General features: G+C 34.8%; 1 protein-coding gene across 1 annotated transcript in view; it reads right to left on the bottom strand.

The window, feature by feature from the left end:
• Nucleotides 1-1,902: 1,902 nt before the first annotated feature.
• LOC123509846 (secernin-3-like) overlaps nt 1,903-12,247 on the bottom strand; it is a 100,141-nt gene continuing 89,796 nt past the window's right edge. Inside the window, 1 exon segment of the mRNA XM_045264423.1 lies at nt 1,903-8,542. Within this exon segment, the coding sequence (XP_045120358.1) occupies nt 8,312-8,542 (231 nt within the window). The 3' untranslated portion in view covers nt 1,903-8,311.

The following is a 12,247-nucleotide window of genomic DNA, read 5'->3' on the forward strand; positions in this document are numbered from 1 at the left end:
CAGACTTAAGTGGAAGTTGTGGTTTTCAAAGGTCTTCATGCATGATTTCAGTGATAGTCTACTCAGCCTTCTACATCGTGAATGAAGGAGGCGATCACTTACTACTTTCCATATCCATGGCCAGTTTTTTAACTGCTTCTATTATTATATTATAGTCCTATATATTTGATAGTGTTCATATCTATTTATCTAATTATAGCATATATCATCATTAAATCTATGTACAGTAAGCCCCCACACTTGACGAATCTCAGCTTGGCGAAATTCACTTTTGGCAGTAGGGTGGCCATGGACCACCGAGTTCATGCTTGGCGATTTGAATTCAGACTTGGCGGCTGCTCAGTGAACCACGCGGCTCCCCGGTGACATCAGACCTCTCTCTAAACCTATTAGAACGCAGTGTGAGAGTCCCCTTCAGCCATTTTGTTTGTGCTACCCTCTGTTCTGCTAGCATGGAAACAAATTCTGGCGATTTACCGCCAACATGGCCTCTACCAGCACAACAGGTGGTACTGGTGAGGGTAAGGACAATGGTGGTGGCAGCGAGGACGAAAATGGGCAAGGGAAATGGGTGGAAAACCGGGAGTTACAGTCTTTATATCATGTCTTATTAGCTTTATTTATTGTTTATTGGTCTGTTTTGTACATGTGTAGTAATTTATGAAGGCAAAAGATTTTATTTCACCTCGAAAGATGGTATTTTAGGGAACAAGAGGGACTTTGACAATGACCAAAGACTGATTGTGGCATCTTTTAGGCAATTTATATGGCATAAAGAACTCGTGCTTGACGAAATTCGCATTTGGCAGTACTTTTGCCAGACTAATTCATTTGCCAAATGCGGAAGCTTACTGTATGGTACTACCTGTACATACATACATGCATATTAAAATACATTCAATATTTTAGCTATCTATATTATAGTGTTTATATGTACACTTAACCCTCAGTTATCGTGCCCAATTGGGCCTGAAATAGCCGCGCCATAGCTGAAAACGCGATAGCCGAATTGATCTTGGCGGGAAGGCGGTTTTGGCCAATGAGTGCTCAGATATCCCATGACGTCATGGCTGGGCACGCGATAGCAGGCATCTGAGGTCGCGATAATGAAATTTTAGCAGCTTTTCATGGGTGCATGATAGCAATAAAACGCGATAGCTGAAGTTGCTATAGCCGAGGATTGACTGTATTTGAATAGTTATATTAATTCATTTTAACTATTTGTACATGCATATGTACCTAGCAATATATACCAAAGCATACAGTCTCCATATCCAGTTTATCATTACTATTACACACAATAGACATTTTTGCCTTGCTTGTATGTATTGCTTCTGCTCTCTTAAGTAGGTAGCTACATGATATCATCAATGTTTTCAGTCTAGGAAATGATTGCTACAAAACATGAGTACTTGTGTAAGGCTAAGACAAAGCATGTAGTCTTTTCAAGGTTGTGTTTCATTCACATCCTCTTTGACATGTATGTGTGTGTGTGTGTGTGTGAGTGTGAGAGTGAGTTTAGCAAATATTTTCTATCATGTACATAAAAGAAAATATAAGAATCCAACTAATAATATTTGTGACACGCACACACACACACACACAAACACTTCAATAATAATCCTATGTGCCTTAGATTAGCATTGTTACCAAAGCAAAAAGTGCCAAATACGTACCTCATGCAGTGTTACCAAACCATGATAAAGAGAGAGAGAGAGAGAGAGAGAGAGAGAGAGAGAGAGATAACCACATAGCAAATGGGGCCACTGATGAAAAAAAAAAAAAAAAAGACCATTGGAACTTAAGTCATCTGTGGCCTTTAAAAATAGTGTTTACAAGAGAACAGCTTTCCCTCACAGTATGATCAACTTTCAATTTTAAGGTGCAATAAAAAACTAAACATTCTATGGATTTCTTTTTATTTCAATTTTTCTCTTAAGTGATATGGTGCAATTGGTACTTATATGGAGGTTGTACCTGAAAAATATGGAGTACTTATGTGGGGAAATACTTCCTTTTAATAACAGCATTTTCTTCAGCATGTAAGTGACTTTTCCAAAAGGGTGACAATGGTAATCAAAACTTGCTGTGGAAATATTCGTGAATGGTACACTGGTGAATTTCATAGTTACCTTAAACTTCTGCTTGAATTAACTTGTTTGTGACCAGGCAGCGTGCTGTGATTACACAGTGTGTGTGTGTGTGTGTGTGTGTGTCACTGGAAAAAGAGAGAGAGAGAGAGACCACATAATAAAAAAAATTGCAGTTTAGCAAAATAACAATAATAACGATGGTAACAGACTCCAAAAACCACTGTCAGAGTGTAATTCAGCATTAGCAGCTCATAATACATTGCCTGGTGAGCTGTGGGTGGTGTGTAAGTAACAAGTACATAAGTATATAATGTACTATATGTTGTAAAATACAGTACATAGTGAACCAGTGAAGTTTCATGTCTTAATTCTTCAACTGATATACCTTACCAAATAATAATAATAATAGTAATAATAATAAAGCGCATTAAATTTTCTCCTTAACTTTGGAAGAATCACATATACATGAACTGGAGCGATGGATTAATTCAGTGTTCAGTGGCTGTATTATATTGTGAAATAGAATCATTTATGGTTAGTCAAATTAAGCTTTTAGTACTTTGTTATTAGCATTCCAAGAGAAGAATAGGTACTGTTCATTGTCACATGTAGTCAATTATTAGCTTGGTGCTTCACTCATACAATGTAATCAATACATAAATCAATAAACATGGTGACATCATGCATTTGTTATTTCTCAATGTGCTTATGTGCCTAACTTTCACAAGACCAAAATCCTGAATACATAATTGAAAATTACAAACAAAGTACAGTGGATACAAAAATATGCTGTGAATTCATGCAATGATTATCTTATGGAGCATACATGCATACATATTCATTTTCCATGAGACAACTTTTTTTAAAGGAATCAATCCTAAACCACGGATATGGATTATATTATGTGAATGACATGTCTTGCATCAGGTGTACTTGAACCATAACTTCAAATCTCTGCACTAGCATACTAACCTCATTCTAAAATCCATTCTAATCAAATAACTTAATATCAAACACATGCAGTTTTAGCCACACTTGATAAGGAGTCCTGATGCACTATCACCATAAGAATTAAACGTGACAAAAAAAAATTCATCAGCTCATTATTCATCCAAGAAAAGTTGTAATTAGACCAAATGTAATCAAAAGTCAAGAACTTTTTGTAGCAATTTGATCCATGTGAATATTCCTTATTGACTCAAATTACCCCTAAAAAATCTGATATCAAAACTAATTCCAAGACTTGATTCAAACCACACATTCTGATACAGGAAACCAAAATGCAATTCCAGCATTACATTCAGTGCAGGTTTAAGAAGGGTGAAAGAATGTACATGTACTAACATGATAAGACACTTAAATTCTCATACTCTCATAAGACCTAATTCATTTCCACCTCCAAAACTTAGTTACACCTGCCTCTCAGAATGTCATTAACATAATGATGACATAAAAGTACAAAATACAGAGAACATTTGCAAAGTATCCCATTGTTGAGGGTTTTCTTATTTTCTTTTAATTTATTTTTTTTGTGTGTGTGTGTGTGTGTGTGTGTGTATGAGAGAGAGAGAGAGAGAGAGAGAGAGAGAGAGAGAGAGAGAGAGAGAGAGAGAGAGAGAGAGAGAGAGAAAGTATAGTTGTGCCAGATAAAGCACTACCCCACCACCTTGATGTAGTTTACGAGACAATAATGTGTTGCCGTAATGCTAATAATATACAGATATTGCAGATATCATCATCTTCAGTTATTCATTCTTTCTTTTCTTTTTTATTGTTGTAATTGTATTTATCATATTCTATGTAATTAAGAGAAACAAGCACAAAATTTACGACTACATTACAAATTCTTGGTGATAGCCGTGAGGGGGGGTGCAATGATTTACGCATTTATGTTTAAAATTACGCCAGGCAAAGCAGTGTGTTTAATATTTTCCCTTTTCCACTTTTAATTTTCTCCCTTTATAAACATTGCAATACATACCTACTATGCATCTTTTCCAACTGGAACAGCAAGAAACAAGCAGGAAGCCTGAAGCAGGGAAAAGATATACGTGGAGTAACAAGTACAGATGGTATGTAGCTAAATGAATGAAATGAACAATAAGCCTAATACAAAAATGCAGTCTTAATAGTACAATATCACCCAAGTCTTTGGTTTCTACTCACTGGAACAAAGGAAAGAAGGAGGGAAGGAAGAAGTGACAAAGTGTGGGAGTAAGGGAGAGAAGGAGGAAGGTCAAGTGCCAGACTGTTGCTATAAAGTCGTTACAAAACAACCCTTACACTTCTAGAGGTCCCTTAAAACAGTGCACACTTCTACATGTATAAAGGCTCCTTCTGAGAACCCCTACCTATATTCACAAGGGTAATTTCACTAGGTACTTTTAATCATACAGAGACCATCTCTCAGACCATAATGTTACGCTGAATACTTTTTCATAGTTCCCTAACGTTTATGAAGATTTACTGATAAGGTTATTTCATTCTGTAAATACCTTTATTACAGATCTTGCCTGCACTCATAAATCAATATTAAACAAATATTTTTTGGTAATGTTTCCTTACATTGGCAATGATTCTTTAACATACAGGATCACTGATGAGCAAACATTCTCTCAGTACAATGTTACTCTTTGAATACTTTCAAATAATGTTTCCCTACTCGTTCTTAAGTACCCAACACTTATATAATAGTAGCAATACTTTTATAATTTGCCAGAAATACCACCATCCTGAGCTGTCTAGCCAATATGCATCTCAATGAGAGATGTTTGCATCCACCACAATCATCCAATATTTTTACCAGCTGCTCTCTTGTGAAGTGATTGGTTGCTGCTCTACAAAACATTATCACAACTGCACAATGAATGTGTTCAAGTGGATTCAAATATCTAAAATCTTCCTTCCTATCAACACTAATGGGTTCAGGATTGGCACTCAGCATAACAAATTACATGTTCCCTGCTCTCTGCCTCTCCTAGGGCTGTGCTTGTGTGAGGATCACTCTATTATGGAAGGAGGGACACAGGGGACCTAAAAGTGACAGTTAGGGTTAATCAATACATACCTGCCTGTCCAGCATTCCTCAGCACTATAAAAGCAGCCCCATTAACATGACCTCTAACAATTCATCTTTACACCTTGTCTTGCTCTTTCCTTATTCATATAAAAATAAATTAATTCAAATTATAGCATCTACTTGGATTTGGAAACTGATTTTGACATTCCCTTAGTGTTCCTATCAACCCAAAGCCAACTCCTTATGTATAAATAAAAAAGACTGTAAGCTACACACTAATCTAATGTAATTTTACTTGATATACTTTACACTTTTCATGTCCAGACAAGCAAACACTACTATGACAGTTTATCAAAGCTCTATGATTTCATGCAATATTTTCCATGTCTACTGCTGATTAGATTTTAAAAATTAAAAATGTCTAACTAAAACTATCATTACCTCCACATTGCTAATATTTTTCACATCCACCATTGTTGGTCAAAGTTGACAGATATAACACTTGACTAATGTATGAACTCATTCATCTCACCTTACATAGAAACTTAATACCAGTGTATTTCATCGCTCACACTGTGAACTCCAAATTGTGCATTAATCACTCTTTTATCATTGTTCTCCAACAACAAAGAATACATGAATGCCAGACACATGTACATTTTATCCAATTTGATAATTTGAAAACAACTGCCATTCTAAATACTGGTAACAAAACTTCAACAGTATAGCAGACTTACATCTCACTCTCGCACGGGTTAAGAGATGCACACACCTGATGAATGACACAAAGATATGACAAATGAATGAAACCATAATAGTACCAACATATTAGCTAAATTACTAACTTATTTCCCTCTGTCTTTTAAATCATCATGAATTAATAGCCAGTTGTTTAGCATCTCTCTTTGAACCATCATACATAATGCTTTTCTATGGATCATTCAAATCAGTGAGGAATCCATTACCATCTTTCCAACCTCTCCCCTCAAGCATGTCACTAGATCACACCAAAAAGATCCTCATTAGAGGAATCATGGTTGTCAGCAGCAACAGGCTGACTCTATAATATTCTTTGGTCATGCATTATCACCCATAGAGTTCCCAATGTCTTTTTATATAGATTAAAATGTAACTATAATACTATATAAGTAGTTTTTAACTCCAAGATCATTCCAACCCATGCACCTTGCAACCTCATCAGTTCATTCTTATCTTATGGACCAATGTCTTGTGAGTATCTCTATTCTGTTTACCAATAGTTCCAAACAAGTAAAGTTTCCCATACAAAATAGTCCATCACAAAAAACTGTTCCCATGTTAGCCTGAGCAGGAAGAATTTGTCATGGGAAGAAATTATTCTGGATTCAATTTTTGGGAGAGGAAAATCTATGGCTAGAACTTGGGTAGAGTTGAGGTGCACAGAAGTGCTTAATGATACAAGTGAGCTGGAGCATCTGTAAAAATGCCAATCATGACTAAATTAATTTTCACAATCCTCCTTCATGCTAGTCATCCAGTCATGACAAAGTTAACCAATGCAACATTTCTCCATCCCAATCATTGAATCACCAAGGGTAAGTCACTGGGAGTTTTCTCATCATAGCTATCAAAATGAGGCAGGGAATTCATTTGTGTTAAGATCCAGCTGACAAAGTAACATAAAGGAAAACAAGAGAAATATTCACTCAGGATATGAGTAAGATCAACTTGAACTTGAGTCTTTCTCCTTATGTCTCTTGTCTGGTATACACACATCTAAAAAAAAATAAAGAAAATATATAAAAAAAAAAGCCAAATAATTCTCAAAATTCTTTCTTCTTAAGCACAAAAGAGGTAATAGGAAGATAGTTTCAAGATCATCCATGTCCCAAAAATTATGCAAACAAGTTAAACAAATACAAAGAAAGGTATAGTAATGACAAATAATGCATCAATAATTTGCTTCTAGATCATCAAAAGTAAACAAGTAGATATCACAATTTTTACATTATTCATTAATAAATTCCCAAAGTAAGCACAGTAGTAAGAAATTGAACAAAATTACAAATTACACAAGTTCTTTTCTTCAATCATCACAAATAAGCAAGAATAAACTTTCAAGATCATTCAGCTCACATCACATAAAGAAACAAATATACAAAAACATAAAAAATTCAAATTCCTTCTCAGCTATCAAGAGTGAGTCAAGAGCTCACTCACCTAAACATTCTCCAGACACATACATAGGTTTAATACACACAGCAATTCACTGAATTATTTCCTAAGCATCACAAGAAAATAAGCAGAGGCAGCCTTAATTATCTTTCACCCTGCATTCTTTACAGAGACACTGCTCGTTCTTGCCTCTATCATGCTCCCTAGAGGTTACTCCTTACTCTTCAGCTACCATACAGAAGGAGCATGAACTGGAGCTGACAATCTGACTGCTTATCCTTTTCCTCACATTCACTACAATTCAACTGCCATGGTTCCCTTTTTCTACATAAGTACCGCAGATCATTTTTCAGAGAGCTCCTACATATTTTTTCCCTTTTAAGTTAATCAACTAATGTGTAAAGTCTCTACTGCCTCCATGATTAATTTGGTGGAGTGTTTGCAGCCAATTTCTGATATAACCTCAGTGAGACAGTCTTGCCACATGGCCCCTTGACTGTGATTCATCCCTAAGCAAGTCTGGTCTGCTCAAGAGTCCTTACATCACTAAGCACAGTAGTATAAAAAATGGGTTTACTGCTGGAACACTCAAGAAAATGCTCAGGAATATGCTGGAAGAACTCATGGTGGTCAGGAGTGGGGAGAAAGGGAGGGTTACAGAATGTGGTGTTGGGGATATTGGGATAAGGCAGTAAGTACTCAATGACAAGAGTTTATCTTCAATTTCTAGTCTGCCGAAAAACAAAACTAGCGTGGTAATGGCAGCCGGGCGCCCACTGGAAATGCTCTCTACTGATGAGGAATTGTCCTCATAAAAGAAACAGAAAAAAAAAAAAAAACTATGCCTTACCAAACTGCCAATGACAACACTACTTATTACTATGAACTGCCGGTGCCTCAGGAATGAGCGGAGACGAGGGAGCCCGAGGAGAAAAAGGATTTGGGAGAAGTTGGAATATGGGAGGGGAACGGAAATGAGGAAGGCCCAGAGAAAACCCTCGTCTCTAGGCTAGGCTGCCGGCAATGCCCAAAGAACACTTTCCAATTACTTGTAAAACTTGAGCTCAGAATCAATGCAATCCTTGAGAAGGTCATCCATCTCTGATAGCCTCTCAGGGTCAAAGCTCTCCAGAACCGTCTCAGTCTCCTGCACACACTTCTCCTCCAGCTGCCTCAGGGTGCCCCAGATGCTGCTGTCTCCTGAGGCCATCGCCTGCTGCTGCCGCCGGTACAGCAAGTGGGTCCGGTTCACCTTGGAGGCAAACCGTGGCACCACCTGAGGGAGATGTGATATTGTCAGGATGGAGAATGTGACTGTAGTGATGATAGTCTAGTCAGTGAACAGATAAGGTTCATGTTCTGACTATTTATTAAAGTTTCACTTAGACATTTATGAATTATTTAAGGGAAGAAGAAACAGACATACGTTGATAAGTGGCAATGAAAACTCAAAAGGGTTAGAGCTGGAAGCAGTTGGAAGGGAAAAGTGTAATGAAAAAAATGTAAGAATAAATAAACATCAAATAAGCAATTCTATATAACTGCAAAAAGTGGAAGAAACTTACACAACATCCACCACTCCACATACAAAATCTAGAACTTTAAATAAAAGATGATGATGAAGTCAAACTAAGAAATATTATAGCAAACAAAAACAAATAGATAACTCCTCAAACAAATAAGGACAGCTTAACCCACAACTGCCCATGGCAACAAACTCATTAGCTCACATTCAATTATAAATAACACGGAGATAAAAACAAGGATTTTCAGTGCCTACTTGGATTAACTCATTGTGCATCATCATATGTCTAGAATGCTAGTCTGACTCTATTACTGCTGGCTGCTCACACTCAGTGATTGAGAGGATTTTTTTTTTTTTTTTTTTTTTTTAATGCAAACCAAGGGCAACAAAATATATAAAAAATAAAAGACCCACTTCAAATCTTACTTCCCTTCAAAATTGGTGAAGAATTAGCCAAAGTTCAGGGACAAATGTCTTGAAACTGTAGGAAGATGGAAATACAGTATGAATGATTTAGTGTACTGGCTAACTCTTGTATTAGAGTTGGAGAAAATAGGAATGAGAACAAGAAGAAAGCCTTGTGCAGCAAGGCTGCAGGAGGAGGAGAGGCATGCAGTTAGCAAGATCAAAAGAGCAGTTAGCATGAAAATAGTGATAAAAGATAGTAAGGGATGCAACATTTCGGCAGTGAAAAAGAGGTTAAAGACAGTCAGCCAGAGGAGGGGAGTTAATGAGACGAAAAGCTTTTGATTCTACGCTATCTAATACAGCTGTGTGACCAGAAACCCCTCCCAAAAAAACATGTGATGAGTACTCCATACAAGGACAGATAAGGCCCTTGTACAGTTAGCAGTTAGAGGGGCAAGAAAAACTGGCGGAGACGCAGCAGCTCATCTTCCCTCCCTCAACATACCACCAAAATGCCCTGTAACCAGCCCTGCAATGTCACCTAGCATTGCTAAGACCAAGAAGTCTCTTACTCACAAAGTGAAGCTGGATAGTATTCACAGACACGAGAGGCGAGAAAACTAAAAGCATTGCTCGCCACCGTGGCTTGACTCCATCTACTGTCTCTACTATTTTCAAGTCAGCAGACTCTATTAAGAAGGCTGGTGAGACAATATCTTCCTTGCAAGCTAAAACAACCACCTTGAACTCATGACTCTACAATGGATAAAATGGAAAGCTTTGTGGAAATGTGGTACATAAGTTTTGTATGCGGTACAATGATGTGCCATTTGTTTACATTCCACTGGTTGTCTGCTAGCGTCTTTCCCGCTCCACTCTCCCTCCCTTCATATATTTAAGATCATCAACATTATAAAGTTACTTACATATATATATTAATGTGAATATAATGCCTTAGTCTTATATTAAACGGCTTAAATGTTTAACTTCATAATTTTTACTTTCATTAAACGTTTTACTGTACTATGATGCACTCTCGGTTTGTTTACTCTCAATGGAAGCTCAAGTCAGGGGTCAAACTTGTTATAATTGGTTTGCTTAACGAAAATTCACTTAACGAATGTTTTTTTAGGAACGTAACCCGTTCGTTAAGGGGGATTACCTATATGCTTTATATATATATATATATATATATATATATATATATATATATATATATATATATATATATATATATATATATATACATATATATATATATATATATATATATATATATATATATATATATATATATATATATATATATATATATATATATATATATATATATATATATATATATATATATATATATATATATATATATATATATATATATATATATATATATATATATATATATATATATATATATATATATATATATATATATATATATATATATATATATATATATATATATATATATATATATATATATATATATATATATATATATATATATATATATATATATATATATATATATATATATATATATATATATATATATATATATATATATATATATATATATATATATATATATATATATATATATATATATATATATATATATATATATATATATATATATATATATATATATATATATATATATATATATATATATATATATATATATATATATATATATATATATATATATATATATATATATATATATATATATATATATATATATATATATATATATATATATATATATATATATATATATATATATATATATATATATATATATATATATATATATATATATATATATATATATATATATATATATATATATATATATATATATATATATATATATATATATATATATATATATATATATATACAGTCGCCAGCGTATCCAGATCGCCACTATCCAGAATTCACTACTATCCGGAGCTGCCCCCAAGCATATTCAAACCTACCGCGCGAGCGATCCCTCGATCCCACTAGGCGGCGTCGCACTAGCACTTTTTACGTCATCTTCAACGAGTTCCATTGGTTTTTTTACTGTTCTGTAAATTCTTTCCGTCGTCTTGAGCCAGACAGAACACACCGTTTTCTTCTAGTGTCATTTTTTAGTCAAATTAAGATTAATGGTTTCTAACCAAAACTTTTATAATAAAATTTATATTCTTGCTAATTGGACTGATGCTATAATCTCAACTTAATATCATCTTCATAAGCAGATGTAAATGTGCATATATATATATATATATATATATATATATATATATATATATATATATATATATATATATATATATATATATATATATATATATACATATATATATATATATATATAGAGTAAGGTCCTGGGTTACGTCAGTCTCGAGTTACGTCAAACTCACACTTACATCAGTCCACTATAAGGCAATTTAAGATTAAAAAAATTGAAAATTTATAAATCGTAAAGCGCGGGGTTTATTGTTATTGTTGGCCGCCAGGCGTCACTAGTGGTTATCCGCCACACCGCCCACCTCACGCTTGAATACAATAACACTCTAAGCACCTCAGTTCCACCACACCGTCGCCCCTGGCAAGAGTGTTGTTGGATCTCAAACACTTATATTTACTTGTCCTAAAATGTATGGTGTGGGGTACTGGATTATTCTATTTCTAAGATGTGTTTGTTAGTTGCTAAATGTGAGGTTTGTATTGATTTTGTAATCTATATATATTTTGCATGTTACATTCATTATTTCTTTGTTTATATAGCTTATTTCTTTGATAATATAAAGGATGACACGTCAGCCTACTGACGTCACTTAGTGAGACGTCAGCATAGCGAGCCAATGCCTGGGTTACCATTTGTTAATAAATCAGTTGCTGTCCTGCCGCCTTTCTGTCAAGTCCGCTCTGCTTGTAGGGCTGCATTCATGTCGCCTTGCCGACTATGTTGTCGATGTTGGCTCTTTACCACTTGGTCTTTTAAGAGACGGTTGGGACCTAACATATGGTGCCCAGACCCGGGAAGTTTGTGAA

Source organism: Portunus trituberculatus, chromosome 27 (assembly GCF_017591435.1).
Source record: "Portunus trituberculatus isolate SZX2019 chromosome 27, ASM1759143v1, whole genome shotgun sequence".
Lineage (NCBI taxonomy): Eukaryota > Metazoa > Arthropoda > Malacostraca > Decapoda > Portunidae > Portunus > Portunus trituberculatus.